We start from the raw sequence: 23,962 nt of genomic DNA on the forward strand, positions 1-23,962 counted from the left end.
TAACCCAGTGGTTAGTACCTCTTTGGGATGTGAAGGTTGCTAAACTCAGTTTTGTGTGTCTATGTTTCGTTTTTCCCAGTGGTGAGTACCTCTTTGTGTTAAGGTTTCTTATCTCAGCGTTGCAATATTCACATGACAGACAGATGAAAACCAGTTTCTCCCCATTGAAGGACTGAATCTAAAATGCTCGGTACTACAGTTTATTTTATTACTTTTTATTTTTAAATTTTACAGCTATAAAACTGCCAGGCAATATAACTATCCTTCAGTATTGGGGTGTCATAGCTTTATTGCAGTCACAAAGCGAAGTGTAGTCGAGTTAAAGTTGCCGAGTCATCATGCTCATGGTTTGCAATGTTTAAATCTACCGAAAGATTTGAATTTTCCAGCATGGATGATTATCCTGGGGAGGGGAAACGTCCCGGACCTAGGACAAACGGTTCTGTCTGTCAGGTGTCCGTAACGACTGGTTTCATTCTAACCCTCCTCTCCCTGGCTATAGCGGTCGGGATCGGAATAATTGTGAACTTTGCCGGTAACAACAAGAGTGTGACATGTTCCTGTCTGTGTGGACCGGACGATCAAACCACCACCCATCCACCGGGTTACATACCACATGTTTGTAAGGCATTGGCACTCGAGGGCAATCAGGAACTATGTATGTAATACAGCCTTACTTCATTTACTCTCAACTTTTCATTTTTTATCAACTATAATAATTTGAATTCGCGCGAAAATTTGCTTTGACAAGAATTATGATGGTCGTTAATTGAAGTAATTGTTTATTAGTTCATAACTGTCGTGAGAAATGATAACACGAATGTATTTAGGATATGTATTCATCACTATCAAAGAACTTGTGAATCTCGATATCATTTTGCTGTTAGTTGGTATATGTTCTGGGCCGATCGGACACTCTTGATCTGAACATTAACTATACTATTGGCAGTGATATCAGGAAAGATATCTTCAAAAAACAAAAATGAAAAATTGATGATGACATCAAAATATATTATATGTTAATATGTTATATTTCCTACCACAAACATTAATTGTGTTGGCCTTGCTCTCAGAAAGCTCAATTCACTTCTTCATTACAATTATGTACATGTGTATGCATTTTTACACTATGCTGAATGTTAATCCTTGAAGGTAAAAAAAATATTAATATAATATCTTACAACAACTTATTTTCCATTTTCTGGAAGTATGATGTAATTTTTATTTTTTCTGACTTTTTTTATTTACTACAAATGAGTCAAATTTACTCCAATGCAATCCCTCTGAATTTTCGACAAAATAGTATCCTTTCAATCACACCCAAATGGTGAAGGAGTGAAGTAAAGTCCGTAGATGTAAGAAATATATATCGGACACTTACACACGTTCATTCACACTGACATTACACAATGAAGTCACTTATCTGACATTTTGTTGAATTTAGCAGGTTATCACGATTATAAATCACACACAAACAACCAATACAAAACTTGTAATTAGCTGCATCACAATTTAACGCCACATGTAAAACACGAAAGTCATGAAAATAAAATCATCTATGAAAGATGTGATTTACACTGTATAATAACTGTCGTAATGATCTACAGTTGCATAGTATGATTTAAACATGAATGATGCTTACACAACTTACAAAATGAAAAATAATGATATCAGCCATATCCTCTGAAGCAAAATATATTACATCAATTAATATAAACAATATCTCAACTATAAAGCATTTACTGATACAATCATAGTAATATCAACACAGTAATAAGTGTCACTGCAGCACTAAACAGAGCGGAGAAACAACAAAACGAACGGAAACAAAAGGTACTGTTAAAATATAGTAAACAGAGGCTACTGTCAAATGTACAATAGTAAACGAAATTTACTGTCAAATGTAGTAAACAGAAGGTACTGTCAAACATAGGAAACAAAAGGTGCTGTCAAATATAGGAAACAAAAGGTACTGTCAAATATAGGAAACAAAAGGTGCTGTCAAATATAGGAAACAAAAGGTGCTGTCAAATATAGGAAACAAAAGGTACTGTCAAATATAGGAAACAAAAGGTACTGTCAAATATAGGAAACAAAAGGTACTGTCAAATATACGAAACAAAAGGTGCTGTCAAATATAGGAAATAGAAAGATACTGTCAAATATAGTAAACAGAAGCCACTGTCAAATGTACAATAGTAAACGAAATTTACTGTCAAATGTAGTTAACAGAAAGTACTGTCAAATATAGGAAACAAAAGGAGCTGTCAAATATAGGAAACAAAAGGTGCTGTCAAATATAGTAAACAGAAAGTACTGTCAAATATAGGAAACAAAAGGTACTGTGAAATATAGTAAACAGAAGCTACTGTCAAATGTACAATAGTAAACGAAATTTACTGTCAAATGTAGTAAACAGAAGGTACTGTCAAACATAGGAAACAAAAGGTGCTGTCAAATATAGGAAACAAAAGGTGCTGTCAAATATAGGAAACAAAAGGTACTGTCAAATATAGGAAACAAAAGGTGCTGTCAAATATAGGAAATAGAAAGATACTGTCAAATATAGTAAACAGAAGCCACTGTCAAATGTACAATAGTAAACGAAATTTACTGTCAAATGTAGTTAACAGAAAGTACTGTCAAATATAGGAAACAAAAGGAGCTGTCAAATATAGGAAACAAAAGGTGCTGTCAAATATAGTAAACAGAAAGTACTGTCAAATATAGGAAACAAAAGGTACTGTGAAATATAGTAAACAGAAGCTACTGTCAAATGTACAATAGTAAACGAAATTTACTGTCAAATGTAGTAAACAGAAGGTACTGTCAAACATAGGAAACAAAAGGTGCTGTCAAATATAGGAAACAAAAGGTGCTGTCAAATATAGGAAACAAAAGGTACTGTCAAATATAGGAAACAAAAGGTACTGTCAAATATAGGAAACAAAAGGTGCTGTCAAATATAGGAAACAAAAGGTGCTGTCAAATATAGGAAATAGAAAGATACTGTCAAATATAGTAAACAGAAGCCACTGTCAAATGTACAATAGTAAACGAAATTTACTGTCAAATGTAGTTAACAGAAAGTACTGTCAAATATAGGAAACAAAAGGAGCTGTCAAATATAGGAAACAAAAGGTGCTGTCAAATATAGTAAACAGAAAGTACTGTCAAATATAGGAAACAAAAGGTACTGTCAAATATAGGAAACAAAAGGTACTGTGAAATATAGGAAATAGAAAGGTACTGTCAAATATAGTAAACAAAAGGTACTGTCAAATATAGTAAACAAAAGGTACTGTTAAATATAGTAAACAGAAGCTACTGTTAAATGTACAATAGTAAACGAAATTTACTGTCAAATGTAGTAAACAGAAGCTACTGTTAAATGTACAATAGTAAACGAAATTTACTGTCAAATATAGTAAACAGAAGCTACTGTTAAATGTACAATAGTAAACGAAATATACTGTCAAATGTAGTAAACAGAAGCTACTGTTAAATGTACAATAGTAAACGAAATATACTGTCAAATGTAGTAAACAGAAGCTACTGTTAAATGTACAATAGTAAACGAAATATACTGTCAAATGTAGTTTGGTTTGGTTTGGTTTATTTTGTTTAACGTCCTATTAACAGCTAAGGTCATTTAAGGACGGCCCCCCGTGCGTGCGACGTGCATGCGTGTGTTGAGTGCGTATGTGTGTTTAGGGAGGCTGCGGTATGTTCATGTTAAGTCTCCTTGTGATAGGCCGGAACTTTTGCCGATTTATAGTGCTACCTCACTAGAGCATACTGCCGAGGACACACAGCAGCACACCCCACCCGGTCACATAATACTGACAACGGGCGAACCAGTCGTCCTACTCCAAATATGCTGAGCGCTAAGCAGGAGTAGCAACTACCATTTTTAAAGACTCTGGTATGTCTCGGCTAGGGAACAGAACACAAAGCCTTCCTCACAGGGGCGAACGGCCAAAAGTGAGTCATTGTCAAGGGAGACATTAGGAAGAAGAAAGCCGTTAAGAAAGAAGAGAAAAGATATGATCCCAAATTTAGTCGCCTCTTACGATCATGCAATGGGGGCAGCAGGTACAATTCTAATGCCCTACCTGCAGGGCAGGTCGAATGTAGTAAACAGAAGGTACTCTCAAATATAGGAAACAAAAGGTGCTCTCAAATATAGGAAACAAAAGGTGCTGTCAAATATAGGGAACAGAAGCCACTGTCAAATGTACAATAGTAAACGAAATATACTGTCAAATAAAGGAAACAAAAAGTACTGTCAAATATAGTAAACGAAATATACTGTCAAATAAAGGAAACAAAAAGTACTGTCAAATATAGGAAACAAAAGGTACTGTCAAATATAGGAAACAAAAGGTACTGTCAAATATAGGAAACAAAAGGTACTGTCAAATATAGGAAACAAAAGGTACTGTCAAATAAAGGAAATAGAAAGGTACTGTCAAATATAGGGAACAAAAGGTACTGTCAAATAAAGGAAACAAAAGGTACTGTCAAATATAGGAAATAGAAAGGTACTGTCAAATAAAGGAAATAGAAAGGTACTGTCAAATATAGGAAATAGAAAGGTACTGTCAAATATAGGAAATAGAAAGGTACTGTCAAATAAAGGAAATAGAAAGGTACTGTCAAATATAGGAAATAGAAAGGTACTGTCAAATATAGGAAACAGAAAGGTACTGTCAAATATAGGAAATAAAAGGTGCTGTCAAATATAGGAAACAAAAGCTAAGTACTGTTAAATATAGGAAATAGAAAGGTACTGTCAAACATAGGAAACAGAAAGGTACTGACAAATATAGTAAACAGAAGCCACTGTCAAATGTACAATAGTAAACGAAATATACTGTCAAATATAGGAAACAAAATGTACTGTCAAATATAGGAAACAAAAGGTATTGCCAAATATAGGAAACAAAAGATACTGCCAAATATAGGAAACAAAAGGTACTGCCAAATATAGGAAACAAAAGGTATTGCCAAATATAGGAAACAAAAGGTGCTGTCAAACATAGGAAACAAAAGCTAAGTACTGTCAAATATAGGAAATAGAAAAACAGTGTCAAATATAGGATATAGATAGGGTATGGTTAAATATGGGGAAAAGCTCTCATTCTTGTAGTGACCATTTATGTCCGTATCAGCTTACACGTGGTTCACTTAATGTTCCTTTCTTCTTTTTCTTTCTTTTTTTTTCTTTCTTTTTTTTATCGGCATTATTTCCATTGTCTATTGATATATCAATGTACCTTTTCTTCTTACGTTTGTTTTAGATTATTTAGTTTATCATTGCAAGTCCAAGTCAATCCGGAATATTGTCTGGTCCAACTTGTGTGGTCTTAGGAACATTATTTTATAATATTTGCTCAACTTAATAACACGTTCATGGGAACCAGGCAGACTGAATCCAATATGGCACCCTTGTGAATGTTGATTACTGTTGAGTAAATAAAATTGTTAACAAGTACCCAGTACTTACAGATAGTCAGCCTATAAACTGCGACCCGTCGTCCTATATCATGTATCCATGTGAAACCAGCCCTTCTATTGTGTATTGTTTTGTTCGGCATACTCGCTCTCAATAATAGACCCTAAATCTGGCAATACTAATAAAAATGCAATTGCATTTCAATTTTTAAATTTACTTTATTGGTGAACAACACAACCGACAGTACTGACGTGTTCAATCTGGTTTCTCCAGGATGTCTTCTCTTTGTTTTGCCGTGTGGTGTGTTTGGTTTGTTTTGGCAGGTGTTTTGTTTGTTTTGCCAGGTGTTTTGTTTGTTTTGGCAGGTGTTTTGTTTGTTTTGCCAGGTGTTTGTTTGTTTTGCCAGGTGTTTTTTTTTTTTTTTTGACAGGTGTTTCATTTGTTTTGACAGGTGTTTTGTTTGTTTTGCCAGCTGTTTTGTTTGTTTTGCCAGGTGTTTTGTTTTGCCAGGGGTTTTATTTGTTTTGCCAGGTGTTCCGTTTGTTTTGCCAGATGTTTTGTTTTGCCAGGTGTTTTGTTTGGCCATGTGTTTTGTTTGTTTTTCAGGGGGTTTTATTTGTTTCGCCAGGTGTTTTGTTTGTTTTGACAGGTGTTTTGTTTGTTTTGTCAGGTGTTTTGTTTGTTTTGTCAGGTGTTTTGTTTGTTTTGTCAGGTGTTTTGTTTGTTTTGACAGGTGTTTTGTTTGTTTTGTCAGGTGTTTTGTTTGTTTTGTCAGGTGTTTTGTTTGTTTTGTCAGGTGTTTTGTTTGTTTTGACAGGTGTTTTGTTTGTTTTGTCAGGTGTTTTGTTTGTTTTGTCAGGTGTTTTGTTTGTTTTGTCAGGTGTTTTGTTTGTTTTGTCAGGTGTTTTGTTTGTTTTGTCAGGTGTTTTGTTTGTTTTTCAGGGGGTTTTATTTGTTTCGCCAGGTGTTTTGTTTGTTTTGACAGGTGTTTTGTTTGTTTTGTCAGGTGTTTTGTTTGTTTTGTCAGGTGTTTTGTTTGTTTTGTCAGGTGTTTTGTTTGTTTTGACAGGTGTTTTGTTTGTTTTGTCAGGTGTTTTGTTTGTTTTGTCAGGTGTTTTGTTTGTTTTGACAGGTGTTTTGTTTGTTTTGACAGGTGTTTTGTTTGTTTTGTCAGGTGTTTTGTTTGTTTTGACAGGTGTTTTGTTTGTTTTGTCAGGTGTTTTGTTTGTTTTGTCAGGTGTTTTGTTTTGTTTTGACAAGCGTTTTGATTGTTTTGCCAGGTGTTTTGTTTTGCTTTGACTGGTGTTTTGTTTGTTTTGCCAGGTGTTTTTTTTTACTTTGACTGGTGTTTTGTTTGTTTTGCCAGGTGTTTTGTTTGTTTTGTCAGGTGTTTTGTTTGTTTTGCCAGGTGTTTTGTTTGTTTTGACAGGTGTTTTGTTTGTTTTGTCAGGTGTTTTGTTTGTTTTGTCAGGTGTTTTGTTTTGTTTTGACAAGCGTTTTGATTGTTTTGCCAGGTGTTTTGTTTTGCTTTGACTGGTGTTTTGTTTGTTTTGACAGGTGTTTTGTTTGTTTTGTCAGGTGTTTTGTTTGTTTTGACAGGTGTTTTGTTTGTTTTGTCAGGTGTTTTGTTTGTTTTGTCAGGTGTTTTGTTTTGTTTTGACAAGCGTTTTGATTGTTTTGCCAGGTGTTTTGTTTTGCTTTGACTGGTGTTTTGTTTGTTTTGCCAGGTGTTTTTTTTTACTTTGACTGGTGTTTTGTTTGTTTTGCCAGGTGTTTTGTTGTTTTGTCAGGTGTTTTGTTTTGTTTTGACAGGTGTTTTGTTTTGCTTCACTAGGTGTTTTGTTTTCATTTGATTCGTGTTTTGATTGTTTTGCCAGGTGTTTTGTTTGTTTTGCCAGGTGTTTCATTTGTTTTGCAAGGTGTTTTTTTTGTTTTGACAGGTGTTTCATTTGTTTTGCCAGGCGTTTTGTTTGTTTTGCCAGGTGTTTTATTTGTTTTGTCAGGTGTTTGTTTGTTTTGCCAGGTGTTTTTTTTGTTTTGCCAGGTGTTTTGTTTGTTTTGTCAGGTGTTTTATTTGTTTTGCCAGGTGTTTTGTTTGTTTTGCCAGGTGTTTGTTTGTTTTGCCAGGTGTTTTTTTTGTTTTGACAGGTGTTTCATTTGTTTTGCCAGGCGTTTTGTTTGTTTTGCCAGGTGCTTTGTTTGTTTTGCCATGTGTTTTGTTTGTTTTTCCAGGTGTTTTGCTTGTTTTGCCGTGTGTTTTGTTTGATTTGGCAGGTGCTTTGTTTATCGTGTATGGTCTTCTGTTTGATTTGCCAGGTAGATATATGTCAAAACTAGTGAAAACAACGTCAATACCCATGTAAAACTGCATAGCAAGGCAGACCATAGATTCTTCGGAATAATATTTCCATCTGTATCGATACAATTTCTCAAATTATATATAATATATAGAACTCATCTGTACCGACACATTTACTCAGATTATATATAATATAAAGAACAAATACGTACCGATATAATTACTCAAATTATATATAATATACAGAACACATCTGTACCGACACAATTTCTCAAATTATTTCTATTGTACTTGCCTCCGATTGAGATTCATTGTTTTTTCTTGATATTTCAATAATATGCTGGGAAGGAAACAAAGTGTTTTATATCCACTTCAATTATCAACTAAACATATTTAAGTCGCCTGGTTTTACAGCCTCATATTGTAGCTATTGCGTTAATGTATTTATTGTAATTTTTATTGTGTTGATTGTAAATCTGGTAGAATGATTTTAAAGTATTACGTCCTTACCTGTTTTGATAATTCGCGTTTAAGTACAAGTTTCCACATGAACGTGTAGACAGTTACACTTGGTATTATGTGTTTTAGTAGTATGTTTTTTTGTTTTTTTTTTACTTCAGTGACCGTTAAACACCCCTGATCGAACCTTAATTTGATACAGTACACACTATAAAACCAATGATTATGATAACCGATACAGCCCTGGTATCATCAATGATTCCTAAACTTTAAATTTTCGAAAGGAAAGCTTTACACAATTTTACACTCTTTATACGTTTATATAATTCGACAGGAAACAATTAAATATCATATGTTAGTCAGGTGTTCTGCTTTCATTATCAATTAAAAAATCAACACAAATAAAATGATTAATTGGTGGAAAACAAAGTCACTGAGTAGATTTAAAGTAAACAATAGATTTTTTACCTTTTATATGGTTGATATTTTTACCAGGTGGTCTTTGTCCGAATACGACAACAATGTCAACACCAATGTCAACTACAGCTAGCGTTACCGACGTAACAGATACAACTGACCCTACCCAGCCAACAGAACCTCCGACTATAACTGACGTACGTCTTCCTACTGACGTTAAACCATACCATTATGACGTCACCTTGAGGCCAGAGCTCTATAACGGCATTCCAGAAACATTCACTTTCAGCGGAACCGTCATAATATTTCTGGACTGCTACAACGCAACAAGGAACATCACCGTACACATTGGTACTCAGACTTTAACTAAGACCCTCCACAGTTCGTCGGCTGACCAACCCGGGTGGTGGGGTTCCAAATGTAATTAGTACAGCGAGAGATTATGCACGTGAGTTTCTTATCATTATGCTCGACACGGAACTGACGGCTGGAGAACAATACTCACTGACTTTATATTTTACTGACAACTTGACTGATAGCCTTATTGGAATGTACCTCAGTTCCTACCAAAGCGAAACAGCAAATGACACTATGTAAGTATAGTGTGCGATTGGTTTTTTTCACTACATTTTAGATGAATACACTTTTATAGTCTCTAAGCGCTAATCGTTGTGTTTGTATACAATATGTTTTAACCATCGGCAAACGTGTCTTATTTGTTAATTGATGTGATTGACATTCTATGAATAATGGCATCACGGATCTTTCTCATATTTAGTCGACATAAATACATGTATGACGTATTCGCACCTAAAATATAAGAACTTAAAGGTACTTATATCATAAATAAGTAAGTGTTTAAATACACAAGATAGAAATTACTTTGATGCTTGCATTTTATATTCACCAGATACCTGGCTGTGACACAGTTCCAGCACACCTTCGCGAGGAATGCCTTTCCATGTTTCGACGAGCCGGCGTTAAAAGCGACATTCAGCATTACCCTACAAAGACAACCCCAAATATCTACATTGTCGAACATGCCTCTCCTCAGAACGGACACCCTGTAAGCTAGAATCGATTTTTCTTTGATTTCTTCTGTCATAACTTCACAACCTTTGAAGATAGTGTTTACTTATTCTTCTGACGACCCAAAGCGATACACTAATGGAATAATATATGAGTATGGAGATCTTCCTTTAATTGTTTAGTAATCATTTTCATAGACTGTTACCAAAATCAGCTTCCAAAACGTCTTCCACAAACAAGTGTTTTCTCCATATTGGTGAGAAATCATTCAGAGCATCGCGTTTATATATTTGTTGGAAATACTGGAAAAATATAGAAGCTGACAAACTGGTGAACTGAGACCCTGGATATACAGCAATAGTATGGTAATATGATTATAATATTAAAACATTAGAGACACGTGGTGTACAAAAATGATAGTGTATAATCAACATTACAACAATAAGGCACGTGATTATTGGAGTGGGAGGGGAGGGGGAGGGAGTGGGAGTGGGAGGGGAGGGGAGGGGAGGGGGAGGTAGATAGTAGGCATATTCCATGTCTGATCTTTTTACTAATCCGTTATAAATCTACTCAATTCCTTCGTTTTACGAATTCTTTGTATTGAGGCAGTGACAACAAAAGTACATATAACATGTTTCCTTTTTCAGAGGGGACGGATACCTCGCCGATGTATACAATATATCTGTCATCATGCCCACGTATTTGGTGGCCTTCACATTTTGCGACTTTCTGAACGTCACCAATACAACGTCCAACAACGTTGAGGTATGTTTTTAAACTTCAGACTGATTCAGTTAACATTTATAGGCAAAATGAATACGAACTGGATCAAGGTATATACAATGAAATATGTTGAAAATGCCGTTTCATTTCATTTTATACATTTTTATTGACAAAGCTGTTATCAGTCATTTGGATACAATAACAGGCAAAGCGTGTATAAATTATCTCCATGAACGGCCAAGGTGAAATAAACAGTGTGAAAATATTATAGACATACTTAAAATGAAAAATAGCTCAAAATAACTAAGGATAAGGGAAAGTAATTTATGAGAGAAACAACTCTCACACCATACACGCTTATACAGTTACATGTACAAATACATTTATTTCTGTATCAATCACTATTACTTTGATAATGGTGTATAACTAAGGGATATGTATATCATCTGAACGTGTTTGGCTGTTATTTACTAAAAATCACCGTCGATCTACCCTTCCTTGAACCAGATATGAAAACTATTATAGTAATGGAAAACAACCTTTGAATTTTGACCGGGACTAGAAAAGTTTGTTTGATATTAGTTTTAGATCTGAATAGAAATTGTGTTTTGGCACAATAATTGTTCTTTACGCAAAATACCGACAATTGTTTACAATCCATATCCAATCATAATGATGCTTAGATAACCCAAACAGTATATACAATCCTTAATGACTCTGTTCCATGTGTTCATCCTATTCTTCTCCCTTCCTCCCTATGTCCTGAACACATAACTTCCACTTTACATTATTGGTTTTGGATAATCTTTAACATTTGTGTAGCTGTGGAAAATCCATCCAAATGAATGTCTCGGCGAAATTAACAGATACATGTATAGAGAAGGGCGGATGGAAATATTCAATCCGAGCTTTTCAAAGAAAAGGACCAGTTATCTAAATAAAACTTGTTTGGTATTACAATTCCAGTTCGGAGTGTTCTCACGACCAGAATACATCAATCAAACTACATTTGCTTTAGAGAAAGGAATTGAAATGCTCGATGCTTTTGAGGGGTACTTCAACATATCATTCTCTCTTCCGAAGCTGGGTAGGTATACAAAAAGTCTTAATATTGATTGATTACTTTTGTATTAAATATACAAATATATACAATATAATTTCCCTAAAGTATTTCAAAGAACTCCCCTTCCCCGGCATTTGCCTCATAGCACCACTGACGAGTACAAAAAGGACGAAACATTTGTATGGTGCTATGTCATATTTATTAATCGACTTCTGATATACATCTATAGGTCTTTTGCACAATCCTTTGACATAATCCTTCCCAGTACTATTTGTATATTACATCATATACTACACTGTTTCATAAGACAACATAGCCCTGCCCGATTTCTACTATGGGGCCATGGAGAATTGGGGTTTGGTGACATATCGAGAATTCTACTTACTGTACGAGGAGGGCATGTCCACCACAAGGAATCTGGAGTTGATCGCCGAAATCATCGCTCACGAACTTGCCCATATGGTGAATACGTCGTCAATCGTATTATGTGTTAATTAGACAAAACTAGTGAATAATGAAAATGAATATATATAAGTCGTCATCAGGACAACATAAGAAATGTATAGTAACAATTTAAGTTGTGTAGCTCAATAAATGGGATATGATATGAATGTGATACATTTGATAGCTGATAGCACAATTATTTGTTCTAAAATCACACAAACTTACACTAAGATTAAAGCTAAAAAACAAAAGTACCAGCAAAAAGGATTTGATACTACGTGTATATATCATAGAGTTTGCTGATATTTTTATGAACATTTCATCTTGCAATATTATCTTCGTGAATAGGTTTCTTTTATATATATATTCATATATTTAATCCGTCTTTGGGCGACAGCCTATTGTTGATTCAGAAACAAAATTTGATACGTCCCTGTAAATTTTTATCCTGTTAACAGCTACACAAACATGGCACCAACAAATCTAATCCGAAGGTTTCTAATGTCGTATCGGTCTTTTATTCTGATACGGGCCGACTAACATTAGAACTCTTGCCAAAGTGAAAAATGGGGGGATCACCGGGCCGGCACTTTGTCGAATGATTTCAACTATTCAATACGTGATGTGGATAGAAAACATACATTGAAAAATCGATCATTTTTCGACATGCAACTGCCCATACAGACGTATATACAATCATGTAGCCACACATAAACAGATCAGTCCATTCATTTTATGATCCAAATCCGAATTTCAAAACATTTCGCGGTAATCTTCATCTAGAAAATAGTTTCCGGTGAGACATTACAAAAATGGCCGCGAGGAAAGGTTGCCATCTTTGTTTCTAGTGGGGCCTATTTGTTTAATGGCCGCGAGGAAAGGTTGCCATCTTTGTTTCTAGTGGGGCCTATTTGTTTATGCGGAAAACCCCGATGCGTCAATTATTTAAATGTAACGTTTGAGACTTTTTCATCACTTTTTTCACTATGACAAGAGTTCTAAGGTTAATCAACCCATATCAGATTCTTAAAAGGCCGATAAAACCATCAGAAACCTACAGGTTACAACAAAACATACCTGGCCAGTGAAAAATCTCAAACGTTTTCCCAACATTTTACACAATTTAACAATCCATTATTCACTCCCTATCTTCTGTACGCCGTTCAACGGCATCGCAAGAGGCGGAATCATTTCAAAACGAGTGTTGAAAAATCTGACGGTTGACTGAAAGTTTTGTCTCATCGCCGAATAGTGAACTGTCGCCAAGCCATTTGCATTCTTCGCCAAACAATGGGAACAGACATTTTTGAAAGCTGAAAGATAAACATATGTGAAAGGAATGTCTATACCAGTTTAATGTCGTCGAACAATCCAACATCTTCCTGTTCTAAATGTTAGGGCGTTAAGAACCTTGTTCCAATGTTTGAAATAAATCTAGTACGTTGTTTTTTTTATCGCCCATCAATGGTGTACAAAGAGTCTACAATGTTGACGATGTATCATGGCTTAGATATTTGTATCATATTTCAGTGGTTTGGGAATATAGTATCCCCGGTCTGGTGGGACGATATTTGGTTAAATGAAGGATTTGCAACATTTCTATCCTATCTTGGGATGGATATGGTCCTCCCTGAGTGGAAAATGGTAAGTAATTCAAAACAAGACAATCAGGCTTATGTCCATTGCTTAAGGTAAATATCATTACCTGAAAGGAAAAGTATTACTAAGTACACTTTATCGGATATTAAAGTATTCAAATCAGTCTTCATATTAACATAATCTTATAAAGGCGGTGGTATGAGATTGCACGTTAAACATATCTCAGATTTGAATAATGACGTTAGGTGTTGTTTTACAGATGGATCTGATTACGACCTACGAGGTTCAGAGGGTGATGGAGGCAGACAGCCTTGAGTCTACGGTACCAATATATCGCATGGCCTACACACCCAGACAGATAGAGGACTTATTTGACATCATTACGTACTCAAAGGTAGGCTTCTGAATATCAACATACTCCAGACTTCTAATACAATATAATTATATAACACAATTAAAGCGGTGTTGCCAGCACTGCCAATATATGTAATCTATATAATAAGAATTGATAACTAAGAGTGAAGAAAATATTTTGGAGTCAAATAAATCACCTATTGAATTATAATAAGAATTATAATATATGAATACCTATATATTATCTCATTGGATGTTGAATTTCATGGCAATGTCGTAAAATATGCGAGTCATAATACACTGTGACAACATTTTTAAAGAATATACATGTTTTTCAGGGCGCCTCTGTGATCAGGATGATGTGGTTTTTCTTGGGAGAAGAAACGTTCCGCCGTGGCTTAGAGGTAAAGAAGTAATGATAATGATACATCGCAATAAATCGAAATATTACGAAAGTCGTTGGGACCATTTTCGTAGAAGAAAATACGCGAAAGTTTCGCGTAATAACGCGAAAAAAATATTATTTTCCTCTACGAAAATGGTCCACACCGGATTTCGTAAAATATATTGTTGTATTTAATGACAGTAGTAAAATTACTTGCTTGTGCCAGTTGTAATATTCATCAATTATTTTTCAGGGTTACTTAAAGGAGCAGATGTATGGGAATGTCGCACACGATGATTTATGGCGGGCATTGCAAAAGGTAGTAAATGGGTACTGTGTTCCCTAGTCACGGAAATTCATTATACCAGCTTCTGTAATTTCATGCATTTAAGTAAATTGTTAATCGCCATGCAATTAATTGGTCATGGGTCAAGTTCAAATTCATAATCAACCATGTCTACATAGATTTCATGCTAGCTAAACACTTTTTTGTCAAGATATTTTGACATTGTACATTTTTTGTATTACATTGATATACCGTGGTCTATCATATTACACTACTAGTGGTGTTTTAACCTGCTTGTCACATTTTCGAATCTAAATATTGACTTAGAGTAGACACATTTACGAAGGTTGATTGATAGGTTGTGATCCTTGTATTGAAGGAGGTACTCAAAGATGTTCTTTTTAAGTTCTACTAATATCTGACTATATAGGGCCGTGTACCTAAGGACTGGTCTCATTTGGTTAGTTTATATCGACAAGGTAGCACTCTAAAGTAAACAAGGCAAACGGTTTTTGCAAAATGAACATAATCGGTTAAGGTAAGGGTGACCCTAACCCTTACATACAGTGGATGACTTTCTGAACAGCTAAGAAAAGGAGTTCTATGAAAGTGGCATTGAGGCCCTTAAACATCGCTAGCAGAAGTGTTTAGATACTGAAGGGGGTTATGTTGAAAAATAATACAATATGTCCGGCAAAATTCAAATCCTTCAATATTACGCTCACAACTTATCAATTGGCCCTCGTTCTTTTGAAATCAGATATTGAAAATTATGATTATTTTATTAAGTCCCCCTCAGGATTTCGTCATTTCTTGGTCGCCTCCTATCATCAACACTTGTGCAGTCTTAATTCATTTTGACTCTACTGTATGTTACTCTCAAATTGTTTCAAAAGGAGTTGTCTTGTAGACTATTTTTGTGCAATCTTTATAGGAAATATTTAACCGTGATTTAAACGTATATGTAAACTGGATATTAACTGTATAAAATGTTTCATCTTATAGCGTGGTATCTGTTGTAATGATGGTTGGACCTTTTGTATTATTAACTGTTAACAGCAGGCAGAGGCGGACGGTAGGGACGGTTTTGATATCAAGACGGTGATGGACACGTGGATCGAACAAAAGAATTTCCCTGTAGTAAACGTAACGAGGCTTTCTGACAACCAGTTAATGCTCACACAACAACGTTTTCTCCTCGGAGTGAACAACACAACAAATTCAGAAGGGTATGTTTCTGTTAGCTCTCGAAAATTATCCAGAAATGTCGCATTGGAACTTACAGGGGAGTACATTCGGTGATTCACTAATTAAGCTGTCACGATATTTGAGGCAAAAACGCACTCTAATTAGAATAATAACTAATATGACAATCAATATGGGTATGTCATCCATTTCATGAAGATTTTAGACACTGGAGAATTCCTAGATAAATAAAAAGTATTTATAAATTGATTTTGTCATACATTAATGGTAGATGATAAGAGACTATCATGGTTTAATGATAAATGAGAGATCCAGTAAGAGAGGGCTATAGATAAATAATAATATATCAAGGTTTGTAGATACTTACCCAGACATCAGGGTTTGTAGATACTTAACCAGACATCAAGGTTTGAAGATAACTAAATAGACATCAAGGTTTGTAGATACGTAACCAGACATCAAAGTTTGTAGATACTTAACAAGACATCAAAGTTTGTAGATACTTAACTAGACATCAAGGTTTATAGATACTTAACAAGACATCAAAGTTTGTAGATACTAAACAAGACATCAAGGTTTGTAGATACTTAACCAGACATTAAGGTTTGTAGATACGTAACAAGACATCAAGGTTTGTACATACGTAACAAGACATCAAGGTTTGTACATACGTAACCAGGCATCAAGGTTTGTACTTCCGTAACAAGGCATCAAGGTTTGTACTTCCGTAACAAGACATCAAGGTTTGTACATACGTAACAAGGCATCATGTTTTGAACATAAGTAACAAGACATCAAGGTTTGTACATATGTAACAAGACATCAGGAACTATGGATATGTAACAAGACATCAAGGTTTAAAGATATGTATCAAGCCATCAAGGGTTTTATATAGATGGGTAACACGACATCAAGGCTTATAGATAGGTAACAAGACAGTAAGAGTAGGGTTATAGATAGGTAACAAGACATCAAGGGTTATAGATAGGTAACAAGACATCAAGGGTTATAGATAGGTAACAAGACATCAAGGGTTATAGATAGGTAACAAGACATCAAGGGTTATAGATAGGTAATAAGACAGCAAGGGTTATAGATAGGTAACAAGACATCAAGGGTTATAGATACGTAATAAGACATCAAGGGTTATAGATACGTAATAAGACATCAAGGGTTATAGATACGTAATAAGACATCAAGGGTTATAGATACCTAATAAGACATCAAGGGTTATAGATAGGTAACAAGACATCAAGGGTTATAGATACGTAATAAGACATCAAGGGTTATAGATACGTAATAAGACATCAAGGGTTATAGATAGGTAACAGAACATCGGTTGTTATAGATTTCTTAGATGAGTAAGAGGACATCAAGATTTAAAGATAAGTAACAGGACACCAAGGTTTGTAGGTAAATAACAATATATCAAGGTTTACAGGTAATTAACTAGACACCAAGGTAAATAATTATGCATGTTACAAGAAGAAAACCGCTTTGGTGTGATTCATTTTATACATAATCGTTGCAGGTACAGTTGGGAGATACCGTTCACTTACACTACACACCAAGAGTTGGACTTTAACAAAACCACAAGTGATATCGTGTGGATCAGGGCCGGCGTCTCCGGTAACCAACAGATAATGCAATAGATGTAGTAATCATGTACCAAAATATGTCTAATTACTTTCAGCAAGCAAATATAAAATATTTTATATAGATGTTTTAGTGTAATCTGTTAAATATTGCTTTTGCAGACAGGTCAAATTAATTTCAATTATTTATTGTTTATTTACTCCCATTGATTACATATAAAATACAGCAGACACTGACCTTAATATTGAACTGATGTATATCGTGTCTGTTATTTATATACTTCTCGCCCATAAGTCTGGTTATCTTTGTCACAGCTCCAATAAAGCAGTCTTTGCAATCTGACATTGGTGTCTCTTTATAGAAACGCATATACCTGATGGCACCATCACACCCGAGCAGGGCTGGGTTATTGGCAACATACGACAGTATGGGTACTATCGGGTAAACTATGACGAAAAGAACTGGAGGGCGTTGGTCCAACAACTCAAAGATGACCACCACGTAATTATGATTTAAAATTACAACTATTGTACAATATTTGTATCTTTTCGTTAGTAACATCTACATGTAAGTATTTGGTTATATAGTTTTATCGCTATAGACTCCCACTTGAAATTGGTATAATATTAATAATGTTTCCTTAATAAATCACCTTAATTAATCAGAATCTGATATGTCATCAACGTGCGTTATTCGAAATGGAAAAATGTGGATCTTTCAAAATACCAAGTGAGATCCTCTAATATACCTAATAGAAAAATAAAAGTCCTCCAATATACCAAACGGAAGAAAAGGGGTCCTGCAATATACCAAAAGGAAGAATAATGGTTCTCCAATATAACAACTGGACAATAGTACAATAAGGGTCCTCCAACATACCAAATGGGACAATAAGGGTCCTCCAACATACCAAATGGGACAATAAGGGTCCTCCAACATACCAAATGAACAATTTACAAATGATGTTCTATATATTTGGCAGAAAATCCACGTGGTCAATAGAGGCGCGTTAATCAGTGATGCGTGGGCTCTAGCTAAGTAAGTACAAGCTTTATATTTATATTTCTGAAACGCTTTCATGAAGGTCATAAATAGTTATCCACCTTGTTTCGTTAATGTTATGAAATAAATGATAATTTTATACTATTAAGTATTATAGCTATATGCTTTCTATGATTTCTATGATCATGCATTCGCGATCTGCATTGTTACAGGGCAGGTTTGAACTCTATGGGGATTGCCTGGGATACGCTTGTCTATCTCCGTAATGAAACTGAATACATACCCTGGAGTATTGCAGTGCGTGAACTTGAGTATATCGATCTAATGTTGACTGGGAGGGCAGCCTATGGGAATTTCGAGGTAAGCAATTAAGTATAAAAAGAATTGTACGACTTTAACGACTTTTTCTATATATATCGAAAAACAGATATTATGATATGCTACATATTTTATGAACAATGAATTGATAAACATCATAGTTTGACATTTTAAATACATACAATTGTGTTGTTAGTTCTTGCTATCGTTGTATTGAACTACATGTATTTCATTGGGTTACACGTTTGTTTATCTGGTATTTGTAAAGAATATAACGGGATCATATAATAACATTGTTTAATTATTCTTGAATAATTACTAATGATGTCACTTTTTTTTTACCAAAGCGTTTCGTAATTCAACAAATAGAAGGTCGGTCTCTCAACGTCTCGCTTAACGATGACCGTCCGGTCCAACAAAGGTAGGCAACCTTTGTCAACTGTGTTGGATTTGTTTTATAAGTCATGTAACACATTAGAAATAATATATGCAAAAAAATATACAAAAGAATAAGCTTCGGTGTTTACATTTGTTTTGCTTATGTATATATTTTTCTATGTTTGTTATGAGAGTATGATACACTTTTGATCACATGACAACTATTCTGCCATCACCGATCCCATTGTGACAACACCACGCCGGTCCCAAGACTTTACAAAGTAACGAAAATAAAAGGATGATACACTTTATCAAAATGTAAATATAAATGGTAGGAATTGTATCCAAAAGCAAGAGCAATACGTGGTATAGGAATATAACACTATTTGCTAAATCACGCTTGCTCTGTGGATTCTAAAAAAGACATGAAAGAGTTAAATACAGTATCAAGTCCGTGGTGAAAGGGAATGTCAAAATCTGGATGGAGAGGTACAAAAGACTACAATTTTTGTGAAATTCTTAATCTTTAAGATTGCATTTCAAAGAACATTAAGTATATGTGTATATCCTGAACATGCCACTATGTAAATGAATTAAAACATGACAAACAGGTTACGATAACCCTTGGAGACTAATCTATCCAGCAGCAGGGTTTACCAGCTGAAATAATTGTACAAAAGGCACATAAGATATAAAAACCTTTCAAAACAAATTCGGAGTTAGATAGAACCAAAAGCATCATACAGCAACTTCGTCGTTCTATGACGCATCAGTGGTGATATTAATCTAATGTAATCATAGAAGGCTACCAAACATTTGAAACGGGTGAAAAGAAATATCAAAATCTGTATGTAAAACAACAAAAACAGACGTTATATTATCACGATCAGTTTGTTGTTTTGTTTTTGTTTTTTGTTTTGCAGGTCACTCAGTGGCCTCATATTCAGTCTCGCGTGCAAGCACCACTTGGCCGAGTGTATACAGCTTTCAGTGGACATGTTCTATGCGTGGAGAACTACGGGAGCACTGTAAGAACTTCAGTACAAATAAGAATCTTTATCAGTGTTAATTGTCGCATATTATTCTAGATCGTCTCATTTGTTGTGCTGACTATAAAGTTAAATGGTGAGAGTAGAATATGTTAAAATAATATAATACTGGAAAAAACATAATAACATTATTTATTAATCTTGTAATTTCATTTTACCAGTATCTTTTTATGAATAATGACATTTGGAACAATAGAATCCCTCCAGACATCAAAGGAACAGTGATGTGTACAGCAGTCAGAGAAGGAGGCGAGGTTGAGTGGGAATACCTGTACAGTCGATACCTCGACGGCCCTGTGTCAGAGTCATCCATGGCTTTAAATGCCATGGGCTGCTCTTCCCGACCATGGATCATCAACAGGTATTATTGATAGACATATTCAAGGGACCAATCACATAGTTTGTTTGTTATTAAATAATAAAGAAAATATCAGGGAAAAATATCTGGTTTGTAAAATGAGTAAGATATACATAAAATTGATACCGGAACTTAAGACCATGTATCTTTCCATGAGGCCAACGTTGATTTAGAGCGTCTGTGTGTTTGTATCAACAACTTTCTGAAATATATATTCAGGTATTTGGAATACGCGCTTCTGCCAGATAGGATCAGAAAACAAGATGTCCGAGATGCCATTCTGTCGGTTATACGTAACCCAGTAACGTTCTATATGGGCTGGAAGTTCCTGATGATGAACTGGAGACAAATGGTTCTGGAGTAAGTATCCATTCATATTATCTTCATCGACGGTAGTTTTCCTAGATTACATTATGAGTACGTATACGTTGTCCACTCTTCTCTCTTCACCGACACTAGTTTTCCTAGACTACATTATGAGTAAGTATGCATTGAAAAAGCATATCTCTTCATCGACAGTAGTTTTCTTAAATCACTGCTACCACGATTGATGATATTCAAAAGCGCAGTTGTAAACCATGAAAGTATTAAAGTGGAAAGAACAAAAGAATATTGAACAACTTTCTGATATTTTTAAATGTGTATTCGACGACGAGTCAAATTGTATGTGCTTAAAGTACGAGGAGGTATGTTGTGTGTCTCGTATTGAAGGATGTTCTTTTTAAGTTCTATTCTCTGACTATATAGGTACGTATTTTATTTATTTATCTATTTTTTTTTTTTTTTTTTTTTCGAAATGGACAAAATCGGTTAGGGTTAGGATGAAAGAGTCTGTCATTGCCATGGCTGCCCTTCATGATTGTGACTTTAAATTGATTGAGCATCCGCCTCTTTCACCTGATCTCGCTCCATCAGACTTTCATCTATTTCCAAAACTGAAAACATGAAAACAGCTATTTCAGGCACCCTAACCCCAACCCTAAACCTAACATGCAGTGGATGACTTTCTGAACAGCCAAGAAAAGGAGTTCTATAAAAGTGACATTGAGGCCCACACCGCTGGTAAAAGTGTAAAGATACTGAAGGGGGTTATGCTGAAAAATAATACAAATGTCCGGCAAAATTCAATCCTTCAATATGAGGTTCACAACTTAACAATCAGCCCTCGTATATAGTAGAATTATCTAATTACCGATCAAGTGCAGCTGACGTTATCCGTTTTATTTACCATGTGATATAGATAAAAGCATGACTAACATGAATATTAATATAGTAATGTTTCGTGCCTATAGTGATGACGTTAACGGGAGTCACCTGAATTCCATTATCATACAAGTGTCACAAGGCATGTATACAGACTTCGAACTCAGTCAGGTATGTACTGTCATAGAAATCCGGTTATAAAGAAACAAATATATCTATCTATACCATAACTTAATTGCATTTGAAGCAAAAACTACAACTTTATATGATTTAATTGTGTAATATTTACTCATTTATGTCACATGTGCTCAGTATAATTGTCATTCTTTACTTTGTAACATAATATGAAACAACTCTTAGAGTAAATGAAAATACGTGTTTTATCAAAGCAATAAGAATTTCGCACTGAAATCGGTTGAAAGTGATACCGATACTGAAAAAAACAAAACGATCTGTTCGGATACAGGTCTTAATACAATTTGGAATATGAGTACATAATGAATGTTTGAATACAAAATATAGCAAGGATATTTTTATATCATTTGTTATGTCATACATTGTATAAATTTAGTCCAGTTTTATGGTCGATATTTCCTTGTGCGATATAAAAGTCAGAATGTTCGGTGTTTGTTGACACGCCTAGTAGTTCCGGTGTTAGCACTCTAGTTCTCATTATGACTTTACCCGGATTTGAATACCCTTACTATCTGGTCGTATTCTTCTTGACCTTTTTATCTCATTGTAAATCTATATCTTTTGTTTGTGTATTGTCCTTGTTTTATCGAGTTTTGGGTTAGAACTATGGTTTCCTTATTATGTCGGTAGTCGGTGTTGTTTTTGTCGATTTGAAAGACAAAAGGAATCAAATATAGACATGAATTCTTGCATTCTTTTCATACAGATCCTCCATATGAAGGACAACATCCATCCCCAAGAGGTGGAGATGATCGGATTCGACAGGGCGATCGATAGGATCATGGTCAACATGGAATGGGAGAAACAGAATTACCAATTAGTCGAAGATTGGTTGAAGACGAACACGGAGCACAGTGCCTGAAACATGTTTAACTGTTTGATGGTTATACTTGAATATCGAACGTTTGGTGTTTGCAAAGTCTTGATGCTGAATATATTTACGACATCAACGTAACATCTTCATTTAACGTATCAACAGCGCGAATATCATTATATTATAAAAATTGCATCCCAATACACTGATATTTATTCCAAGTAGGATGGGTTTTTTTCTATAGAATATACCGTGTCTTTTTTTCTTGTACAGTCATACTGTAAAACCATATGTACATAATCTACCAATGCTAATTAGGACAATATCATAACTATGTAAAATATGATTTATACTATATTTATAATACCACAACTAAAAATAGAATAAATATGTATTGATTAGATATATCCCAATCTTTATCACGGTAATACTGTGCTAGGTGTTTTGTTTTTATTTCTATCGGGATAGTAAAGTTTGGCTTAACCTCTCACTAATTAACGTCACTAATTAACGTCGTTATAAACTGCCCTGCCACCAGTCAGTATCATTATTTTCGAGGTTTCTGTGGTGTTGCCTTCAAATTAATATCTCTTTAGGCTGATCACAACCGCACAGAATATTGCAATTAACTTCAAAGAAAGACAGTGTAATTTATGTATAATTTACCCCCCTTGACTATTTACTAGCCAAATGGATATTAATTCGTATTATATTTTGATTGTGTTTATCGAAATATTCTTTTATATGTAAATATGTGTATATCTTCATAAAAGAGAGAAACTGTATACTGATTATTAACCTTATATTGCCTTCAATTTTTGAATTTCTATAGAAATAGATATGACAATAAAATATTTATTATTATGAAATTGTATCTGTAACTATGTCGTGAGATAGTATTGACAATAGCTTTTCATCAATACGTATCTTTTCATACATTAATTATACTCTCCAGCCAATTATGCAGAATTGTTTATTAAACAAAAACTAATACAAAGTTGCTCTGTTTGCGTATTTGATTTTTTTCCCAGCTGTTTAATTGAGATGAAGAACTTAATTATGCATCGGTAGATGTATACAGACGGACCTGAAATAACACCATTACATATTATAAAGTTAATGGACAGATGTCATGTTTTATATCTCTTCTACTAATTTCTGTGTTCAGCGTTACTTTTTAACGCCCCAACATATTCATTGTCACCATCCTATAGTTCTCATTTTGAGAATGCGGCTTATCCTGCATTTGACCCAGATATGTATGGCGGGTGTCGTCGACGAAACAGAACACACTTAGTCTTCCGGAACACCTGGTCCTATTCCA

General features: G+C 34.7%; 1 protein-coding gene across 1 annotated transcript; it reads left to right on the forward strand.

The window, feature by feature from the left end:
• The first annotated feature begins 324 nt into the window (after positions 1-324).
• On the forward strand, positions 325-23,629 carry LOC117327880 (aminopeptidase Ey-like). The gene is made up of 21 exons (XM_033885105.1): positions 325-658; positions 8,712-9,226; positions 9,544-9,699; positions 10,313-10,430; positions 11,355-11,475; positions 11,759-11,913; positions 13,426-13,539; positions 13,754-13,888; positions 14,187-14,252; positions 14,487-14,552; positions 15,579-15,748; positions 17,257-17,354; positions 17,683-17,822; positions 18,304-18,359; positions 18,536-18,683; positions 18,989-19,062; positions 19,943-20,047; positions 20,265-20,429; positions 20,646-20,786; positions 21,719-21,800; positions 22,531-23,629. Exons 2-21 carry the CDS (start codon positions 9,099-9,101, stop codon positions 22,684-22,686), a joined length of 2,394 nt encoding a protein of 797 aa, XP_033740996.1. The 5' UTR covers positions 325-658; positions 8,712-9,098; the 3' UTR covers positions 22,687-23,629.
• The last annotated feature ends 333 nt before the right edge of the window (positions 23,630-23,962 follow it).

This window comes from Pecten maximus, chromosome 5 (assembly GCF_902652985.1).
Source record: "Pecten maximus chromosome 5, xPecMax1.1, whole genome shotgun sequence".
Classification (NCBI taxonomy): Eukaryota; Metazoa; Mollusca; class Bivalvia; order Pectinida; family Pectinidae; genus Pecten; species Pecten maximus.

What these genes read in the sequence shown, in the direction of transcription:
- LOC117327880 (XM_033885105.1), top strand. Translation starts at nt 9,099, where the DNA reads ATGCTCGACACGGAACTGACGGCTGGAGAACAATACTCACTGACTTTA. An exon ending in GAAACAGCAAATGACACTAT is followed by an intron (nt 9,227 to 9,543) that starts GTAAGTATAGTG and finishes TATATTCACCAG; the next exon opens with ATACCTGGCTGTGACACAGT. An exon ending in CGTTCCGCCGTGGCTTAGAG is followed by an intron (nt 14,253 to 14,486) that starts GTAAAGAAGTAA and finishes ATTATTTTTCAG; the next exon opens with GGTTACTTAAAGGAGCAGAT.